Genomic DNA, 22,795 nt, shown 5'->3' on the forward strand with positions numbered 1-22,795 from the left:
TACAGTTATGAAGTAGCAATGAAAATAATTTTATTGTTGGGGGTCACCATTGTGGAGATTTGTAAAAGGCACCATGATGTAATGGGTTGACTGGAAAGACATGTGTCAGCAGCTGATTGGCTAAGCATGCCAGGAGCCAACATTCTGATTGGCTACTGTCTCTGGCTTGCTGCTGAGAAAAATGGTTTGAGCAGGCACTTTTACCTCAGAGAGTGAAGAGGTAACAGCTAGGGAATTAATAGCTGCCGACTCTCTAAAGCCTGATCACTTCTAAGACATATTTAAAGACTGTTTTAAAAGGATTGTTTATTCCCTCTGTTCTCTGCAAGAAGTCAGAGAGACTACTGTATCTATTATTGCTCTGTTTGACCTATTGAACTGAAGTAAAGTTACTGTTACTTATTTCACAAACCTGAGTGGTACGTTATAACACTGCAGGGTACACTTTGGTTCAGAAGCCATGGTAAAGCTTCTACAGTACAGTCTCGCTTATCCAATATAAACGAGGCCGGAAGAACGCTGGCTAAGTGAAAATGTTGGAGGGATTAAGGAAAAGCCTATTAGACATCAAATTACATTATAATTTTACAAATCATGCACCAAATCATCATGGTCTGCCACTTGTTTGGGAGCGTGGCTGAACTTGTGTTGTTGTTGGGCGTGTTGGCCCACTGCGCGTTGCTGCCTAGGGAAACAGCTGTGGATCTGGGAGGGAGGCAGACTGAGTTGGATAATAGACAACATTGGATGCGTGAAGGTTGGATAAGCGAGACTCTACTGTATTCATTTACATCTACAACATCCAACAACCATAACATGAAGAACTGTGTCAAGGCGCTGCAGCTTTAGGAAGGTTGAGAACCACTGGTCTAAGGCATCAAATAGTTGCCTATGTGCAAGCTGCCTTGAGTCCTCTTTGGGGTTGAGAAGGGAAGGATATAAATATGGTAAATCAATCAATCAATAAATAAATACAGTAGAGTCTTGGTTATCCAACATAAACGAGCCGGCAGAACGTTGGATAAGTGAAAATGTTGGATAATAAGGAGAGATTAAGGAAAAGCCTATTAAACATCAAATTACGTTATGATTTTACAAATTAAGCACCAAAATATCATGTTTTACAACAAACTGATAGAAAAAGCAGTTCAATACATGATAACAAAGGAGCCCTGGTGGTGAAGTGTGTTAAAGCACTGAGCTACTGAACTTGCAGACCGAAAGGTCCCAGGTTCAAACCCCAGGAGCGGCGTGAGCAGCCGCTGTTAGCTCTAGCTTCTGCCAACTTAGCAGTCTGAAAACATGCCAATGTGAGTAGATCAATATGTATCGCTCCAGCGGGAAGGTAACGGCACTCCATGCAGTCATGCTGGCCACATGACCTTGGAGGTGTCTACAGACAACGCCTAGAAATGGAGATGAGCACCAACCCCCAGAGTCAGACACGACTGGACTTTGGACTTAACGTCAGGGGAAACCTTTACCTTACTACATGATAACATTATGTAGTAATTACTGTATTTACGAATTAAGCATCAAAACATTGCAATGTATTGAAAACATTGACTACTAAAAGGCAGACTGTGTTGGATAATACAGAATGTTGGATAAGTGAAGGTTGGATAAGCGAGACTCTACTGCTGAGTGGACTGTCAGCTTTCTCTTTTTCTTTTACCCAGACAGAATGAGAAGGCAGTCTTCCCTGCAGAAACAGGTTTTGCTAATGGCAACTCATCCATCACTGGGAAGCCAAGGCAGAGCCCTGGGACCCAGATGGGCTTTTTGGTGATGGCAGTTCGAAAACATGCCAATGTGAGTAGATCAATAGGTACCGCTCCAGTAGGAAGGTAACGCCGGCTCTTCGGCTTAGAAATGGAGCTGAGCACCAACCCCCAGAGTCAGACATGACTGGACTTAACGTCAGGGGAAACCTTTACCTTACTACATGATAACATTCTGTAGTACAGTAGAGTCTCACTTATCCAACACTTGCTTATCCAACGTTCTGGATTATCCAACACATTTTTGTAGTCAATACTTTCAATACATCGTGATATTTTGGTGCTAAATTCGTAAATACAGTAATTACTACATAGTATTACTGCTTATTGAACTACTTTTTCTGTCAAATTTGTTGTTAAACATGATGTTTTGGTGGTTAATTTGTAAAATCATAACCTAATTTGATGTGCAATAGGCTTTTCCTTAATCTCTCCTTATTATCCAACATATTCGCTTATCCAACATTCTGCCGGCCTGTTTATGTTGGATAAGTGAGACTCTACTGTAATTACTGTATTTACAAATTAAGCATCAAAACATTGCAATGTATTGAAAACATTGACTACTAAAAGGCAGACTGTGTTGGATAATACAGAATGTTGGATAAGCGATGGTTGGATAAGCCAGACTCTACTGCTGAGTGGACTGTCAGCTTTCTCTTTTTCTTTTACCCAGACAGAATGAGAAGGCAGTCTTCCCTGCAGAAACAGGTTTTGCTAATGGCAACTCATCCATCACTGGGAAGCCAAGGCAGAGCCCTGGGACTCAGATGGGCTTTTTGGTGATGGACACAAAGCGAGTGGGCATGGCAATGCCTCCTTTCTCCCAATTCGAGCCTTTCCTCCTTTCTTTCCTAGGATGAGGGTCCGCTTGGATGTGGGTCTTCCCCATGGTCTCCTTGGCTAGCTCTTTTTTCCCTTCCTTCCTTCCCTCCCAGAGTAGGGAGGGAACGAAGAGGAGACAAACCGGAGGGGTGGTCTGATTCTCCCCTCCTGATTGGCCAAGCGTCCCTCCTTTTGTTTTGGAGGCGATCACAGCCTTGACTTTCCAGCCCAGATCTCTCGCCTCCCCCCACGACTTCTTCTTCCCATGGTCCACTCACTCACGCCCAACATCCCTCGAGCTGAACACCCAGAAGGCGGCTGCTTTGGGTTTTTGAATGCCAACCTGGAGGCAAAGCGTGGCTACTCGCTTGCAATGGTAAGTAAGCGCCTTTACCTTCTTAGGTTTTCCTCCTCCTCCTCCCGGCAGGTTCACACCCCTCCTCCCTTGTTGGGTCGCGGTATTAATTGCCACGTATATTTTGGGGGAGGAGAGGGAGGAGGTGGCACCAGGTGGAAGTTGGAACTTCACGCCTTGGGTGCATCTTCTACCCTGCAGTTTGTCACCACTTTAAGATCATGGGATCCTGGGCATTGTAGGTTTGCAAACTCACAGTGCCAAACGAAATCTGCCAGGATGCTATCGAGTCCAAGTGGGATCCAACTGCATTCGTTCAACAATATAGACGGCGTTGTAGACCACTTATTGTCACTTGGGCATTTGACAAGAAAAGCTAGACCTGAAGTTTCCCAGAATCAGAGACTCCGCTTCCAGGTTGCACTGTAAATGCCTTCCCCAAAAACAACAAAACAAAGCAGAGAAGAGATGGATTGGAAAGGAAAGTAACCATCTCTCTCGCCTTCGGCAAGAACAATGGAAGTGGCTTCTCCTTCGGAAACGCGTCTGAATCTGTCCCTTCACTGGACACTCAAGACAGATAAACTTCAGTGGGCACGCATGGGGATTTAGTTAACTAGTTTGAAATTTATGAGAAACCAGTTTTTTAAAAAAAAAACTTGAAATATTTCGGGGGGGGGGGTTGAACCCCTAAACCCCCCCCCCCCCTTGACTACAGCCCTGCCCTTGACCCTCCTCTTTCCTTCCCAAGTCTTGGCTTAAGTGGTGTGGAATTAATCCAGTTTGGGCACCACTTCAACTCTCATGTCTCAAGGCTATATAGAACCATTGGGAGTTGTCCTCCTGCAAGGTCTGTAGCCTTGTGTTGTCGAAGGCTTTCACGGGCCCGGAATCACTGGGTTGCTGTGAGTTTTCCGGGCTGTATGGCCATGTCCCAGGAGCTGACGTTTCAACCACATCTATGGCAGGCATCCTCAGAGATTGTGAGGTATATTGGAAACTAGGCAAGTGGGATTTATGTATCTGTGGAAGGTCCAGGGTGGGAGAAGGAACTCTTGTCTGCTTGAGGCAAGTGTAAATGCTCCAAGTAATCACCTTGATTAGCATTGAACAGCCTTGAAGCTTCAAGGCCTGACTGATTCCTGCCTGAGAGAGTCCTTTGTTAGGATGTGTTAGCTGGCACTGATTGTTTCATGTCTAGAATTACTCTGTTTTCAGAGTATTCTTTATTTACTGTCCTGATTTTAGAGGGGTTTTTTTAATACTGGCAGCAAGAATTTGTTCATTTTCATGGTTTTCACCTTTCTGTTGAACCATGAAAATGAACAAAATCTGGCTACCAATATTTAAAAAAAAATCTCTAAAATCAGGACAGTACATAAAGAACAACACTCTGAAAACATGGGAAGTCCAAACAGGAAACAACCAGGGCCAGCTAACACCTCCCAACAAGGGATTCCCCCAGGCAGGAATCAGCCAGGCCTCAAAGCCACAAGGCTTTTCAGTGCTAATCAAGGCAATTAATTGCAACATTCCCACTTGCCTCCAACAGACAAGAGTTCTTTCTCCCACTCTGGACTCTCCACAGATATGTAAACCTCACTTGCCTAGTTTCCAACGTTGTGTGTTTCCTTGACTTTCCTCCAGAGTTGCTTTTTAAAAAGATAATAAAGAAGCTCTCTGTGTTCACAGGATGGACAGCTTTTCAATCCAAATTGAGGACCAAACAATAAGATTTCTGCTTTTAAAACACATACGGAGAAGTCCCTGTGTCTTCAGTTGCTTCATTTCAGGCAAGCCTTCAGTAGAGGGCAATGCCTTGCCTGTTGAATGGCTGCCTCTACTACAGCTATTACATACACAAAATTTGGGGGTGAAACCTGCTTTCCTTCCATTTGAATATTTGGAAACTGAGAGCCCTTCTACACAGCCATATATCCCAGGGCCCTTCCACACAGCCATCTAACCCAGAATATCAAAGCAGAAAATCCCACAATATCTGCTTTGAACTAGATTATCTGTGTCCACACTGCCATATATTCCAGTTCAAAGCAGAAAATGTGGGATTTTATTTAGCTGTGTGGAAGGGGCCTGAATTAAAAGGCTTATCCATTTGACCTGGTACTTTGCTCACCAATAAACCCTCTTCATTTGAATGATGTGGTGGCATGTTTTTCTACTATTTTCTACCATTATTCCAAACTTTTCAAACACATGCATTATTAAAAACTATGAATGCACAGCCCAACATTTATTAAGATGATAGCAGAAATACGTCAACTATTATTTCTTTAGAGATGACATATGGTAGAGATTTGCATAATTTTCTTATGTTTTGAGTTCACACATCAAACAACTTGGTTGACTTTACATTGAAATTTCCTAATTTTATACCTGCAATTAACCATGGAAGTGTCCCATTTAGAAATTCCTTTTGTTTTGGAGAGAGATATCACTCCAAATATGGATTACTACCCTGGAGACCAGGGTTTGCATCCATACATGGCCATGGAAACCCACTGGGTGACCTTGGATGAGTCACATATTCTCAACCTCAGGGGAAAGCAAAAAAGGCAAGTCCTCTCTCAAAAAATCTTGCCAAGAAAACCTCACTATAGGTTTGCCTTAGGGTTGTCATATGATGGAAAACACTTGAAGACGCACAACAAGAAGTACAGCGCATCTCAGGCCCCTTTTACACTGCCATATAATCCAGATTATCAAAGCAAATAATCCACATTATCTGATTTAAACTGGATTATATTAGTCTACACTGACATATAATCCAGTTCTTGATTTTATATGGCAGTGTAGAAGGGGTCACAGATAGCCCAGCATGCCAGGGTGACAACCTTCACAACAGGAGCACTGAGCCTTAGCCTTCAAAAGTTTTAGACCACTTCCTGCGATCCCATAACTTTGCCAACTTTGCCTGAGGTGTCTCAAGTTTGAAGGGCCTCTGCCCACACTTTGATATTTCTCCACACCAGTTAGTAAGTACAGTAGAGTCTCACTTATCCAACATAAACGGGCTGGCATAATGTTGGATACGTGAATATGTTGGATAATAAGGAGAGATTAAGGAGAAGCCTATTAAACATCAAATTAGGTTATGATTTTATGAATTAAGCACCAAAACATCATGTTATACAACAAATTTGACAGAAAAAGTAGTTCAATATGCAGTAATGCTATGTAGTAATTACTGTATTTACGAATTTACGATGTATTGAAAACATTGACTACAAAAATGCATTGGATAATCCAGAATGTTGGATAAGTGAGACTCAACTATCCCTGTAAAGCAGTGATTCCCAAAGTGGGCGCTACCGCCCCCCGGTGGGCCCTGGAGCAATCCAGGGGGGCGGTGATGGCACCTATTAGGACATGGGGCGGGGCCAGAGGAGGGGTGGGGCCTCTTCCCAAGTGCCAGAGACAGGGCTGAGCATCTGAGGCGCCTGTTAGGACACACAGGAGGTGGAGCTAGAGGAGTGGGCGTGGCTTCGTCCCAAGAGCCTGAGACAGGTCTGAGAATCTATTCCTCTCCTGAGGCCTTGTTGGGACACAGAAGGCAGAGCTAGGGAAGGGGGCGGAGCCTCCTTCCAAGAGCCTGAGACAGGGCTGAGCCTCTATACCTCTCCTGAGAGGCCTTTTAGGACTAAAGGGCGGGGCTAGGGGTGGGGGCGGGGCCTCTTTCCAAGAGCGCAAGACAGGCCTGAGCCTCTGTATACCTCCCCTGAGGCGCTTGTTAGAACATGGGGACGAGGTATAGAGGTTCAACCCCGTCAGGCACTTGGGAAGAGGCCCTGCCCCCTCCTCTAGCCCTGCCTCCTGTGTCCTGGCAGGTACCACAGGACAGGGATAAAAGCTCAGCCCTACCTCAGAGCTCCTAACTCCACCCATCCCAGTCCTGGCCGCCCATTTGTGGCCCTGCCCCCCTCCCCTCGCGGCCCTGCATCTTGGACTAGGGGAGAGGCTCAGCCCTGCCCTCTTGAGCAGGAGCCACCCCCCCCCCCTTTCCAGGAGGCGCTGAGTCATATTTTTTCTGGAAAGGGGGCGGCAGGCAAAATAAGTTTGGGAACCACTGCTGTAAAGTATGCTCTATCCATAGCTTCAAGTTATAGATACAGCGCCAATAGATTTAATTTATCCCTAATGAAACTATAATCATGGTGTAGCTGATCTCTTTTAGTTATTTCAAAAAGATAGTTGTTACAAGTGTTTATATGTAACGCATTACTTCTAATGTTTACACTGGTTTACAGTGGGATGTCACTGCCAGGTTTGATCTTACTGTCCCACCCTTCCTTACTCCGCCATCGTTACATCTACACCAGTGGTTCCCAACCTGTGGGCCGCAGCCCAGGGACCTAAAATAAGGTCCATGAGACATGCAGGGAAGATCAGCTCTAGATTATTAAATATAGTTTTCTGTGAGTGAGCAGATGGTGACTACTGGATGGCATATGTTCTGTATCAGAAACTAGAGCTGATGTGGGCTATTCAATGCAATTTTCTGAATCAGCACCCCAAATAACCAAACCAAATCTAAAGTTGGACAGAAACTTATTTGTAACCCTTTTGGTACTAATGTTGAAAAGTGCTCCCTGGTCAAATGGTTCCTGGTCAAAAACAAACAAACAAAAAAAAAGGTTGGGAACCATTTCTCTACATTATAGAATTAATGCAGCTAAACAAGACACTACTTTAACAGCCCTGGACTAATGTTATGAAATCCTACAAAGTATTTAGTGTTCTCTGCCAAAGAGTGTTGGTTACTCACCAAACTACAACTCCTATTATTTTGTCGCATGGAGCCACGGTGTTTATTAAAGTGGTGTCAAACTGCATTCATTCCACAGTGTTGATGCAGCCAAGGTTTGCAAATAGCTCTCAATAGGCAAAAATTGACACTCTGGAAACTGCTCTTTCTTTTTAAGCTGTTGATGCTGTACAAATGACTGTGCCAGACATGTGTGAACAGATAGGCTAGGAAACCCAGTTTTGGACTCATGTTTTGCAATAATCTATCTGCAAAGCTCTATCAGATAGTCTGCCTCTGATTATACACTTATATGGTCTGTAGTGACACACTTAACACAATTATTGTTGTTGGTTTTACAGTCAGCTGATTTGATTGTTGACGATTTTAAAACCGTTTCAGTGTGGAAGGAAACTTCTAACAATATTGACACACTTCAACATATTTGCTTCCGAAACACATCCCTTCTTCCAGTCTTGATTTTCAGCCTAAATCTAAGGAGTTCAATGTGCTTATGGCTACAGCCCTAAAATTAATCCTCACCATTGTCTGATATCTCCATTGTTGGTAGAGAATAAAATCCTCTGTTTAACCTCTCTTTGAACTTTGCACATGAAAGGAATGTACGGCAATCCTGTTAACCTACTCTCTGACTTATTTGTTGGACCAACAAAACAACATATTGTTGAATTGTTGTTTCTAGGAATGTAGCCTGCTGTTAATAAACCTAATTATTTTCAGTGAAAAGCAGATAACTGGCAATACTTTCCGTTGTAATCATTAGCTGTGTTTTGACCCAGCAAAGTGATCTTCACACTCTCCAATGCCCTGAGTCTCACTGAAATGAATGTAATGTGTGGTGGAAATTAAAATATAGAATAAAATCAAGTTGCTCAAAAATGTGCATTCAGAAAGCATCTAAGTTAACAGGAAATCTGGCTGGAGACAAAGGGGTTATGAATAAAAGCAGTATAGCATAGTGGTTAGAGAGCCAATGCCAGCCTACAAGTCCTGACAGCCACAACCAGCATAGCCAATGGTGAGGAATGCTGGGATTTGCAGTTCAAAAATATCTGGTGAGCTGCATGATTCCCACAACTGTGGCCACTTCTACACTGCCATATACAATTCAGATTATCTGCTTTGAACTGGATTATATGGCAATGTAGACTCATATATATCTAGTTTAAAGCAGATAATGTGGATTGTTTGCTTTGATTACCTGGATTATATGGAGCCCCCGGTGAAGCAATGGGTTAAACCCTTGTGCTGGCAGACATCTTGAAGGTTGGGTTGCTGACTTGAAGGCTGACAGTTCGAATCCAATTCCCGGAGAGCGCAGATGAGCTCCCTCTGTCAGCTCCAGCTCCCCATGTGGGGACATGAGAGAAGCCTCCCACAAGGATGGTAAAACAGCAAATATCTGGGCGTCCCCTGGGCAACGTCTTTGCAGATGGCCAATTCTCTCACACCAGAAGCAACTTGCAGTTTCTCATGTCACTCCTGACACAGAAAAAACTGAATTATATGACAGTGTAGATGGGGCCTATGTTAACTCCTCTGCCATATTAACAACCTACAAGAAAAAGTCGACAATCCTATTTCAAATAAATAGGAAGCAAATCCTACATTAAATCGGAAAACAAATATTTAGTAAAGATAATTCTAATATGTGTGGAAATACCACTTCAAGTAAGATTGTTGCCATATTCATTCAAAAATGATAGGCAAAGCATGTCAATGAGATGGAAGAAATACACTCTGAATCTCCAAATGAACATGGTAAGTTACCAACAGAAAGCTTAGAAAACCTTGGCAAGCAGAAATCCAACAGGTACACCTCATTGTATTTTGATGATATCTGGAGGCCATGCCTTGAGACAGGAAATTTGGTCAAATCTTCCCAAGTTAGAGATAGTGTGCCTCTTGAAATTTTAAATAGATAGAAAATAGGAAGCAAAGTCTATAAGTCTTGAAACATAGTATGACCCCAGTATCTATATGGGCACATTAAACCATTGGTAATAGTAAGCTTTATTGAAATGAAGGATTTCTGAAACAAGAATAAAATAGAATAATGCTGGAGGACCTGGAAAAGGTTTATAGAGGACATATTTTCTTGGACAAAGTTAAATAAAACTGTGGATACTAATTCCAGAGATACAGAGGGTCATACTGCATGAAGGCTGGATCCAGATGTAGATGTGTGTGGAGCTGACCAGTCTAGAAAAGACGTTCAAATCCTCTCTAGGCCACAGCATCCCTTCAGCCCCACTGATTGGGGAGAGAGAAGTATCTTAAGTATCTACAGAGGCTCCTTCCACACTGCCCTATATCCCAGGATATGATCCCAGATGATTTATCCCAGATTATCTGGCATTGTAGATTCATATTATCCAGCTCAAATCAGATAATCTGGGATCAGATCCTGGGATACAGAGCAGTGTAGATTCAGCCTGGATGGAATATGCAACAGTGTAGGAGAAAGAGAACATATTTCATCAAGAGCTAATGGATATGGTCTGGTCCACATGAACTTGTGCAATGCATGTATGTCGCATGGCTACTCTGCCACAGATCTTGTTCACTTGATAATTATAACATCAAGCAGTGGCTTCCATGTATAATTGCTCTGGCATGAACGATAGCACAACCATGACCCCTTCCACACAGCTGTATAAAATCCACATTGAACTGGATTATATGGCAGTGTGGACTCGGATAACCCAACTCAAAGCAGGTATTGTGGATTATTTGCCTTGATATTCTGGGTTATATGGCTGTCTAGAAGGGCTCCACAATGTAGTATGATTACCTTATCCATGTGGGATATTTTTCCAGACTTTGCAGGCATATGCAAAACTGCAGATAAAAGGAAATATTGTTGAAACGAAGGACTTCTGACTTCCAAATACTATAGAGTTTTGATGGAGGACATAGAAAATGGCTTTAGAGGATGGGTATTTTTTGTCACACATGGATAAATGAGACTGGGGACCCTTCCAAACAGCCCTGTATCCCAGAGTATCAAGGCAAAAAATCCCACAATATCTGCTTTAAATTGAGTTATCTGAATCCACACTCAGATAATGTGGCATTTTCTACCTTGATATTCTGGGATATAGGGCTGTGTGGAAGGACCCTGGGAATACCAGTCCCACATATATAGGAGTTAGATTGCATATTAGGCTGCTGGTCATTGACTATACTGCCTAATTTCTGCTTAGAGAAATCATCCTTCTTTTGCCACAACTTACCCCAGTTTGTCAGAGTATCCCTCTCATCCTGTGTGTAACATTTCGGCGAGAGGCTGCTATAGAGAGAATGGGGACTGGGTGTTTTGTTCTGCAAGACCATTTCGATCTGTCTGCACATGGATCCAATCCAAACAATTATTGTCCTTCAGGTAAATAGTTTTTGACCTAAAAGGCAGGGAAGGGAGTATTATTTATTTCTGGAGCAACAGATAATGCTGAATAACAAAGACAGCCTAGATCCACAGGACATTTGTTCAGTAAAAATAACAAAAGAATCCCTTTCCTTGAGCCAAGTTATTAGGTCCAGTCATCATTTTGCTCACTGTTGTCCTACATAAGGTCTAAATAAATTGAGTTTGTGTAAATTAAGCTAATAGGATTTGAAGAAGAAACCCAGTAATCTCAGAACACAACAGTTGTAGTATAGGACTTGTGTTTCTTTGATAAGTGGGATCATAGAATCATAGAATCATAGAATAGTAGAGTTGGAAGAGACCACATGGGCCATCTAGTCCAACCCCCTGCTAAGAAGCAGGAAATCGCATTCAAAGCACCCCCGACAGATGGCCATCCAGCCTCTGCTTAAAAGCCTCCAAGGAAGGAGCCTCCACCACAGTCCGGGGGAGAGAGTTCCACTGTCGAACAGCTCTCACAGTGAGGAAGTTCTTCCTGATGTTCAGGAGGAATCTCCTTTCCTGTAGTTTGAAGCCATTGTTCCGTGTCCTAGTCTGCAGGGCAGCAGAAAACAAGCTTGCTCCCTCTTCCCTATGACTTCCCTTCACATATTTGTACATGGCTATCATGTCTCCTCTCAGCCTTCTCTTCTGCAGGCTAAACATGCCCAGCTCTTTAAGCCGCTCCTCATAGGGCTTGTTCTCCAGACCCTTAATCATTTTAGTCGCCCTCCTCTGGACGCTTTCCAGCTTGTCAACATCTCCCTTCAACTGTGGTGCCCAAAATTGGACACAGTATTCCAGGTGTGGTCTGACCAAGGCAGAATAGAGGGGGAGCATAACTTCCCTGGATCTAGACGCTATTCCCCTATTGATGCAGGCCAGAATCCCATTGGCTTTTTTAGCAGCCGCATCACATTGTTGGCTCATGTTTAACTTGTTGTCCACAAGGACTCCAAGGTCTTTTTCGCACACACTGCTGTCAAGCCAGGCGTCCCCCATTCTGTATCTTTGATTTCCATTTTTTCTGCCGAAGTGAAGTATCTTGCATTTGTCCCTGTTGAACTTCATTTTGTTAGTTTTGGCCCATCTCTCTAGTCTGTCAAGATCGTTTTGAATTCTGCTCCTGTCTTCTGGAGTGTTAGCTATCCCTCCCAGTTTTGTGTCGTCTGCAAACTTGATGATCGTGCCTTCTAACCCTTCGTCTAAGTCGTTAATAAAGATGTTGAACAGAACCGGATGGAGAAGAAGCATGAGATGAGTTTTCATTCTGATGTATGACATGGCTGCAAAGAAGTAGAAATATATTCAGAAGTGAAAAAATTGATAGCATATGGGAACTTTTGTGTCACGGAGTGGTGAATTTGTTAGGCTTTAAATCTGAAATGTAAAGAAGTTGTCCAAGGTGTTGGATCCACTTGAAGGCTAGGATTCAGAAGTATGAATGGCTCCTTTAATGTTTGAATGGAAACTCAGAGCATTTCCAGTCATCATGGGGAAAATGACTGCATCTGCAGGGCGTGCCTCTTTAAACTCTGCCAAATGCCTTTATTGCTAATATACTAAGGGATGATGGAGCAGGGAAAGTGCTGCACTCTCAGTGGAAGAGAGAGAGAATTGCATTGCATTATATAATAATATAATTATATATATATATATATATATATATATATATATATATATATAATTACAAGCTTTAACTCTTAAGAATTTAAATGAAAAGATTGAGATTCGTACAATCCATCCATTAACCAGGAATTTGTTTAGGCCTTCAAAGGCTTCACAGTTGTTTCATCAGAAAAAAAATCCAATAAATGAAGGAATGGGAAATCCCGAATTGTTCAAATTGTACAATTCTACCTACCTATGTGTTGTTGCAGGGGAAAACAAATTTTACATTCCTTTGACCATCAAAATTTATTCTTCTCGGGATAATATATCTACTTGTGTCTGTAGATAAATCTGTGGTTAAAAGCAGACACCTGAAAACAACCCCTAGTTCTACCATAAATCTGAGAAGTGCCCTGAGTATCTGAACCACACAGGACTTTTCTCCTCACAGGTCTGATAAGAATAAATTCTTGGGTAGCAAATGTATCAAGTTTTAGGCCCAGGGGAGGACATGTTCAAGAGACGTGACTTAAGGCCAATTTTGGAGGGAGAGAAGGGGATGAAATTGTTTTTCTAGCAAATGGGGATGCCATGTCCCTTTGGGACCACAACAATACACCACCATATCCATTTGCAGGCTGCATTTCCTCATCCCTGCTTTAAAGAGAAGGAAAAGAGCCAATGGAATGATTTAGCTAAAACAGTGGTTCTCAACCTGGGGGTCCCCAGATGTCAGCTGGTAAACTGGCTGGGATTTCTGGGAGTTATAGGCCAAAAACATCTGGGGACCCCAGGTTGAGAACCACTAAGCTAAACCAATTAGGCCTATCTAAAAAGAAATGGCAAAAAAGAAAGCATTGGGCTATGAATGGTCCCATGTGGTTCCCATAGAAGTATGGGCAGATTCTCTTTCTGTGCATCAGACTACTTTCCCCAATAACAAGATCCCAAGTGTAGTCAGGTCCCTACATTTGAGGGTTTGACTTTTGAGTTTGATTATTCACAGATTTGATTTAAAATGTTCACTCTAGAAATCCCCAGGTCCTTCTGGTGAAAGCTGACCATAAAGTCGCACTGGAAGATCTAAAGATACCTGGAGAGAATACCTCCCTAGGAATTTCTAGGTTTTCCAATGCCACTCTATGATCTAAGTTGGCAGTGGAGTCACACTGGAGGACCTAGGTTTTTCTGGAGATGTGTTCTCTCAGATCTGTTTTTTCCACTATTCTATATAGATGACTGCAATTTGAAAACTATTCTCAGGAACTGTCATTTTAAATGCAAACCATGTAAATCTTGTTGACCTCAAGATATACTTAGGACTGATCAGTTAGATGAGCAATCATTGCTTGGTTAAAAAATCGCAATGTTTGAGCAACTGGGGAAACATCAAACTTTTTTTTTTTTTTTTTGCTAGATGTTGCCCCAATATAGGCTCAGCACCCTTTACCCGGAATTCTGAAATATTCCTAAATCCAAAATTGTCCCCATCATGGGCTGATCATTCGTTGTACACAAACTTTGTTTCAGGCACAAAAATATTAAAAACGTTGTGTATAAAATTAACTACAGTCTGTACATAAGGTGTATACAAAAATAAATGAATTTCATGTTTAGAATTGGATCCCATTTTCAAAACATCTCATTATATATGTGTATGCAAATACTGTTACTCCAAAATATGAACAAATCCAAAACAATGTATTGTTGAAGGCTTTCATAGCCAGAATCACTGGGGTGTTTTGTGAATTTCTGTTGCATGGCCATGTTCTAGCAGCATATTCTCACCACAGATGCAGGTGAAACATCAGGAGAAAGTACTGGTAGAACTCAGTCATACAGCCCAGAAACCACACAACACTGCAAATCGAAAACACTTCCTGTCCCAAATATTTCAGATAAGGGATGTTCAACTTGAGTCAACTTTCTCAATAGAAGGAAATGTCTTGTGGCTACTATCTGGAGTGTGTATGACAAGAAATGAGCAAAGATCTGACGTGTTGAAGGCTTTCATTGCTGAAATCACTGGGTTTCTGTGAGTTTTCTGAGCTGTATGGCCATGCTTCAGAAGCATTATCTCCTGACATTTTGCCCACATCTATGACAGGCAACCTCTGAGGATGCTTGCCATAGATGTGGGTGAAATGTCAAGAGATAACGCTTCTGGAATGTGGCATACAGCCTGGAAAACTCACAGCAACCCAAAGATCAAACTGTTGTTCAGAAAAGTTGTTCATCCCTTTCATTATAGTAATGTATGGAAGGTGGAGATTAGACACTACCCTTTACTTGTTTATTGAACAAACTTATATACCTATGAACATCATCAGTCTGGTGTGGTCTTCTATGGTCTTGTGGAGAACATGCTGGTCACACGCAGATACCCCTTGTCTACCAAAATATGTTGTTGTTGTTGTGTGCCTTCATGTTGTTTTGACTTATGGCGACTCGGAGATGAACCTATCATGGTGTTTCCTTTACACAATTTGTTCAGAGGGACTTTGCCTTCTGCTGAAGCTGAGAGTGTGTGACTTGCTTAAGATCACCTAGTTGGATTTCATGGCTGGATGCAAATACAATGTTTGTCTTCAGAAAAGTAGTACAATGCTCAAACCACTACACAAGCCCAGGTCTCCCAAAGGATCTAGGTAGGGTAAAGGGTAAATGTTTCCCCTGACGTTAAGTCCAGTTGTGTCCGACTCTGGGGGTTGGTGCTCATCTCCATTTCTAAGCTGAAGAACCGGCGTTGTCCGTAGACACCTCCAAGGTCATGTGGCCAGCATGACTGCATGGAGCACTGTTACCTTCTCGCCGGAGCGGTACCTATTGTTCTACTCACATTGGCATGTTTTTGAGGTGCTAGGTTGGCAGAAGCTGGAGCTAACAGCGGGCACTCACTCCGCTCCCTGGATTCGAACTTGCTACCTTTCGGTCTGCAAGTTCAGCAGCTCAGGGCTTTAACACACTACGCCACCGGGGGTCTGCATAATTATTATGGAAGCTAAAGGCAAAAGAAAAAAAATGTGTAGCAAAGAAGACTAGTTAGCAGGCCCAGTTTTCCTTCACTCTCTCACACACACACCATGATATAAGGTGGCCAAAATTCTCTTTTCTTCCTAGCTCTTAAAGACATAGGAGTCCTTCTGCCTGGCAGACTTGATCCCAGTCACTGTCAGCCTATGCGAGAAGCAGATCAGTCAATTGGGGTCTTTGTACTTCTGAAGGATTTGCTTGCTGGTGAGAATGTTAGGCTTGTTGTGAGGGGAAGGAGGGGGAAATCTATTTTAGACTGCCATTTGTTAGCAAGTTAAGCATTTCCTTCTAAAAATATGCTCAGCTTTGACTTCCTGGTGGGCGCATTGTAAGAATGCATCAGTGTCTTTAATGTAGCAAGCGCAAGCCGTGTTATCAATGTTAATCATGCTGTTTGGAGACATGCGCTTTTTGATATATATTAGATAATAATATACAATATAATATAATAAATATCCTGAATTTCCTTGATCTCTACTTTGCTGGCACCAAATGTTTCTTGCCTTTCTTTTTTTCTTCCTTGTTTGTTTCTGAGCAAGCAGGCAATTAGATCTCACATTAAAACGGAACAAGCATTGATGGGGTTTTGCACACACCAGTGCATTGTCTTGCTCGGTGCACGCAAGATACGGAGCAGATGGCCAAGTGAGCCCAGCGAAAGAGGGAACCTGCTGTGCCCTTTCTAATGTGACCTTAACGTTAAGGAGACAGTGGCTAAGTGCTTTTTAAATAGGCATTTTGAAAGCACAAACACAGCATTTGGATTTCATGTTTTTAAAAAATTATGAAAAGCCCTTTGCAACTTTAAGAAGGAAAGAGGAGGTTGCAGTTTTCCAGGGAGATAAATGATAGGTAGGAATATCAACACATAAACTGGCTACGAGAGCAATAGTGTAATGTGAATCTTCCTAATGTTTCTAAAATATTTAGAACTTAGGGCTTTCCTCCCACTTGCTGAACTTGCATGTATTATTGAAAGGCATCTTATGACAAAAGAAACAAAACATAATCTGACCCCTAAATGAGCAAATAGGTTTTCATGCAGTTGTATATACTTTATTTGTGTGCGCACACAGGTAAATATATATAATATAATATAATACAATAGTAACCTTATTCTTATATCCCGCCCCATCTCCCCATAGGGACTCGGGGCTGCTTACATGGGGTCCAAGCCCAGTGAAACAAAAATTAAAATACAACATCATAAAATACATTTACATAAAATGCACAACTACATAAAAACATGTAAACCATCATTAAAACATATGTGTATCTATGTGTATGTATATGTACATAGTTTTGTGTATCTATACATACACATATTATCTCTGCATGCTTAGATAGTTTATAAAGCTAAGGGCTTTATATATTTGGTATCAAGAAAGAAAAACCAAAAAATACGCTTCATCTATGGACTATTTCCGTCCAAATTTCATCTCCTGGCTCAGGCTATCTGCTGCATCTATTTCCTATCCCAGAGGAAATGGCAATGTCTATTATGACTGTAAGGTTTTGTAGCTGTGAGATATTATACATCTCCCCACCCCAAACCCCAGTGAAATTTAGTTAGAACATAAAATTCCCAGTGGATCCTTGGTCCAACTAGTTGAGTCTTGTCTACACCAGTAGCCTTTAACCCTATCACATCTTTAGACTGAATATGCATTTGGTGAAGACCTACATACTTTACCATATGATCTTTATAAAAACTATAGATTTACACGGGAGTAGTGCTGCTGTTGTGGCTCAGCTGTGGTCAGACTAATAGCCTGTTGGGTTTGGCTGGGAAACCTGCAAGTATCTTGAAGTTCTTAAGACTGTCGCTTTCATTATTCTTGGTCATTGTCTGTGATAGGACACATAGCCAACCAATGTCTACTGGGCTGTGGCGCCGCTGGTTAGTAGCCAGCTGCAATAAATCACCACTGACCGAGAGGTCATGAGTTCAAAGCCAGCCCAGGTCAGAGTAAGCTTCCAACTATTAATAGTCTAGCTTGCTATTGACCTATGCAGCCCGAAAGACAGTTGCCTCTTTCGAGTAGGAAATTTAGGTACCACTTTATACGGGGAGGCTAATTTAACTAATTTGTGACACCATAAAACCTTCCAGCAGCATGTGGAAGAATGAGGAAGTACGTCATCAAGGAATCGGTGTCACAAGTTTACGGCGAAGCAGCAGCTCCCCCCATGGCCGGAATCAAGCATACCCTCATGAAGCCGGAAGCTGGAATGTTAAATTGCCTCTGTGTCTGTCTATAAATGTCGTATGTCTGCTAATGGCATTGAATGTTTGCCATGTATATGTGCATTGGGATCTACCCTGAGTCACCTTCGGGGTGAGAAGGGAAGAATATAAATACTGTAAACAAACAAACAAACAAACAAACGTCTAGAGCAGTGCATGTTTCCCAGCTTTACAGTAGTGAACTTGAGGACTTCCCAATGATATTAGACTACAACTACCATCATCCTTGGCCATTGCTGATTAGGGCTGATAGGATTTGTAGTCCAAACACATGTGGTGATATTCATGATCCACATCTCTGGGCTACACTCACCAGGAGACGTCAAAGGTTTAGAGAATAATCTCTTTTTTCCCCAGTCCTTGCTTGGAAATGTTGAGGACTGAACCTTGGACCTTATAGCATTTATTGCTGAACTATTTTGCTGTGCTCTTGCTGCCTTCAAGTCTGTTTTGCAGCATCAGCTAGTTTGCAGAACCTCTGTGTGTGTGGTGTGTATGTTTTAAGGAAAATCTTTCAAACCTTGTGTACTTTTTTTATTAAAAGGAGAAAGAAGCACGTACAACCTTTTTGAACTTGTTTTGTTTCGGAAATTCAATAGCACCCAAATGAGAATGATCTTCCCGAATTTCTTGTTTCCTTTTTTCTTGTCACCCCCTTTTTTTAAAAAGCAGGCTTGCCCAATCCAGCTGTATATTTTATATGCTAATCTAAATTCTATTTTTGTTCCCCTTGGGGGGTTTTAAGTGATTATAATTGTTGCTCTTCAAAAGCTAAACGGATGATGATTGCTGCTTCAGGAATATACCAAAAAGAAACTGGCTTTCATTAAACCTGCTCATCCCCTTCGTAATTATCCCTATTTTATCTTGCTATGAAGCAAGGGGGAGAAATGGCAAGTGTAGTTCAGGGAAGGCAGTTTGGTTATTCAAACATGGCTTTGATGGAGCTAACGGGGATTTTGAGGCTATTCAGAGGTGTGGATGGATCCTATAGCCTAGTTATCTTCCCAGGAGTAAGTCCAGCAACCCTGAGTCAGCTTGGAATATAGGCAGTGACGAATATTGCAAGACAGACACATTTCCAGCCTCTCAGGAAGAGATGGGAAGGGAAGGAAGGAGTGAGTGCTGAAGTGTTAAACCTATCCTGGTGGATATGTTTGTGATAGCCGACTGACAGCTGTTTCGCAACATGTCTCCCTGCCTATCCGCTCTGCTGGAAGTTATATTATTACAGTAAGCAGCTCAGGGCGGGAGTCTACCGAGAAAAAGGAATGGAGGAGGCTGGCAAGGCCAGTGCTTTGATTCAAGAACAGTTGAGAACAAGCATGCTTCCTTGTTCCCGTCTGGCCAAATTTCAGTTCCAGGATTGATGAAGGGTGTACAGTGGGGGGCAGACTTTTTTTCAAATAGGGAGGTGATAACTTAATAATTCATCAGCGTGAAATGCCCGGCAGATGGGCAGAGAATACAGTTACTGCTTAATTTTTCAAAGACATAGCTGACACCTGGGACTGGCCCAAAGCATTTTGCCGCCTGAGGCAGGGCAACCATTGGCACCCTGTTCCAAAGTCAAGTTGCACAGGACTGAAGGCCAGCCAAGGTGGGGTTATGTTTTGTGTGTTTTAGGAGGATTCTTTGCAAGTTACTAAAGCAATATGATAATAACCAAAAAGCACTTCTCCCCATTTTCTGTCAGCAAAAATAAAATGCAATAAAGATTAAATTATTCACAATTTGCTGCCCTTTTGTGACACCAAACCTCAGATACTTAAGAGCCACCTCTATCTAAGGCTAATACATTGTTTTGTTATTGGGTTGTTTTCTGCTTGTTTCTTTTTGTTTGATTTGAAGTGGGGAAAATACAGCTAGCATTTTCCCAGTGGTATTTCTTTGGGGAAATGCTAGTTATAGTTCCACCCTGCTAAAAAAAAACAAAAAAAAAAACCCTAAGCTCTAGTTGCCATTTCTCATGCCACTTCTGCTCTAGTGCTTTAATGTGATACTGGATCAGTGCTGGTCCACAAGCTATTAGCTGTCAATTTCCAGGATAGGAAGAACTAGGTAAAGTCAATAGGCACAAATATGGTCCTGAACCCTGGCATGTTGTGAAAAGAAACCTGTGAGTTCCTCACATCCAATAGCCCATGAACCACTGGTTTAAATGACATTGTGGTTTATTTATTTATCTATCGTGTCAGAAATGATCCGAGGGTACAGGTTGTAATGTATTTGAAAACACAAAGTTTAAAAAAAACCTTGGCATTATACTAAATGTCCTTTGACCAGTAGCTGGCCACTTGGAGTGCCTCTGGTATTGCTATTAGATCGTCCTCCATTGTGCATGTGGCAGGGCTCAGACTGCATTCTAGTAGGTGGTCTGTGGTTTGCTCTTCTCCACACTCACATGTCGTGGGCTCCACTTTGTAGCCCCATTTCTTAAAGTTGATTCTGCATCTCATGGTGCCAGAGCACAGTCTGTTCAGTACCTTCCAAGTCGCCCAGTCTTCTGTGTGTCTCTTATCTGGCATCAGCCACTAATTGAGGTTCCGGGTTTTAGCCTGCCATTTTCTGACTCTTGCTTGCTGAGGTGTTCCTGCAAGTATCTCTCTAGACCTGAGAAAACTATTTCTTGCTTTAAGATGTTGGCATGCTGGCTGATATCCGAACAGGGGATGAGCCAGAGATGTCAATGCCTTGGTCCTTTCATTGCTGGCTGCTACTTCCCAGTGGATGTAAGGTGGTGCAATGCCAGTTAAACAGTATAATTTCTCCAATGGTGTGGGGCGTAGACATCCTGTGATAATGTGACATGTCTCATTAAGAGCCACATCCACTGTTTTAACACGGTGAGATGTATTCCGCAGTGGGCATGTGTATTCAGCAACAAAGTAGCAAAGCGCATGGGTAGATGTCTTCACTGTGTCTGGTTGTGCTCTCCAGATATTGTGGTAACCAGAACTCAAATTATTTTCTTAGTATGGAGTGGTGTTGAGGTCAACAAGGAGGGACTCCTTGGATGCTATGCTTTATTATGACAAACTTCTATTTAAGGTTTCAAAGCCATAGCAATAAGATAAAGCAGCCACTTTGGTTCCAGCCACTGTGGCCCCCCAAAGCTTAGGACCCCAGATATTGTTGTGACTTCAGCTCCCAGATGCCTTAGCAACATGGTCAATGGTCAGGGATTCATAGAGATGGACCACAATTACATCTGCAGAACTAAGCTTTGAAACTCCCTAGCTCAGTGTGACTAGTTCCCTATAAGGACTATGAGACTTCATGTGGAAGAAGGGATGAGTTGTTAGGAGATATTTTTTGTTAACACAGATGAGGAAAGTTGTACTGAATAACATATCCTCCAGACAGTAACTGTGAGTGTGGCAATTAATCTAAACTGGGTTTTAGCCTAAACCTTAAAGGAGGTATCTGAGGAACCAAATTTATGGGGGTTGGACTGGATGGCCCTTGAGGTCTTTTCCAACTCTTTGATTCTACTTTAAGGATAATAGTTTAGCATCTTGCATATCACCTTTCATGTTCAGAGTAAAACCACTGACATTAGAGCCACCAGACATTCTCTTCTATAAACTCACTACAATGGCAGACGTATGACCAGTTACTAGGAACTTACAATTTCATTTCTAGACTTGAGGGCCCATTCGTTGTGTTCATGGGCTTATAAGTTTGCCTGGCAGTGGTAATGGGAAGTAAAAACAAACTGTCATTTTAAATCCCCCCAGCATGAAGGATTATGGGAAATTTAAAATGATGGCTAGAAGCCCTGAAAGAAACCATGAACAGTCAACAGCTGTTCAAAGGTATTAGATGAGAATTCCATGGAAGTACTTCAATACTTACAGAATTTGTTGTGTACCTGTAGAAATCCTCCATCCCTTATATCTGATCACCCTATGGCAGTCTGAGGCTATAACTATAGGAACTCCTGCCCTCATTCCAGGATCGCTAAAAAGAATCTTGAGGTTTTGTTTTTAAAAAGCAAGAGTGTGATCTTATAAGCCATTCTTTTAAGACTTCATAGTCATGGAGTAGAGAAGGCGGACTGCCAAGAGCAGGGCTAAGGAAAGCTACATTGAATAGCAGGGCTAGGGAAAGCTACATGGGTTGAAATATTCTGCAGGTGGCAACTGTGGCCGAGACAATGAATCCATGCTGGAGTTTTGTCTGGCATATGTAATATTTTGCATTACAGTTGACCCTCTGTGTACATTAATTCTGCATCCATGGATCTCCTCATCCACAACTTGAAACTATTCCTCCCCCAAAAATCCAACAAGTGAACCTTGATTTTGCAATTTTATTTAAAGGACATCATTTTACTATAATGGAACGTAAGCATTGGTGGATTTTGGTATCTACAGAGCAGTTCTGGGACCAAATCCCTGTGGATACCAAGCATTCAATGTAGTTCTATAGTTTGTCTATTCCTGGAGATACAATTGAAAGAATGCAGGACATGTTAAATGCAACTATGCAGCGCAAAAATAGTTTGGCTCTTCTGCAATTATTTCTCTCTTTCCTCTCCAACCCCCAATCCCAATCAGACTTCCTCATCACAAAATCTCTGGCTATGGCTCTGCTGGTGTTATATTGCTCATAAAAGTAATATTGATATAGGATCTTCCGCATCATCCTAATTAAATTGAACTAATATTGGCAGAGACCTGGGTGCCTTCTAGAATGCAAGATCTTTCCAAATATTTCCAGCTCTGTTAAATAAAAAGCCTCTTCT

The 22,795-nt window shown here is 42.1% G+C and overlaps 1 protein-coding gene across 3 annotated transcripts in view; it reads left to right on the forward strand.

Moving 5' to 3' along the window:
- The first annotated feature begins 2,833 nt into the window (after window positions 1-2,833).
- elavl2 (ELAV like RNA binding protein 2) overlaps window positions 2,834-22,795 on the forward strand; it is a 212,990-nt gene continuing 193,028 nt past the window's right edge. The window contains exon 1 of one of the 3 annotated variants that reach the window (XM_008103466.3): window positions 2,834-2,982. In XM_008103466.3, coding sequence (XP_008101673.1) covers window positions 2,872-2,982 — 111 coding nt within the window. In that variant the 5' untranslated portion in view covers window positions 2,834-2,871. The remainder of the gene's footprint in view (window positions 2,983-22,795) is intronic. The other 2 variants (XM_062971873.1, XM_008103471.3) reach the window with 2 other exon arrangements.

This window comes from Anolis carolinensis, chromosome 2, assembly GCF_035594765.1.
Source record: "Anolis carolinensis isolate JA03-04 chromosome 2, rAnoCar3.1.pri, whole genome shotgun sequence".
NCBI lineage: Eukaryota > Metazoa > Chordata > Lepidosauria > Squamata > Dactyloidae > Anolis > Anolis carolinensis.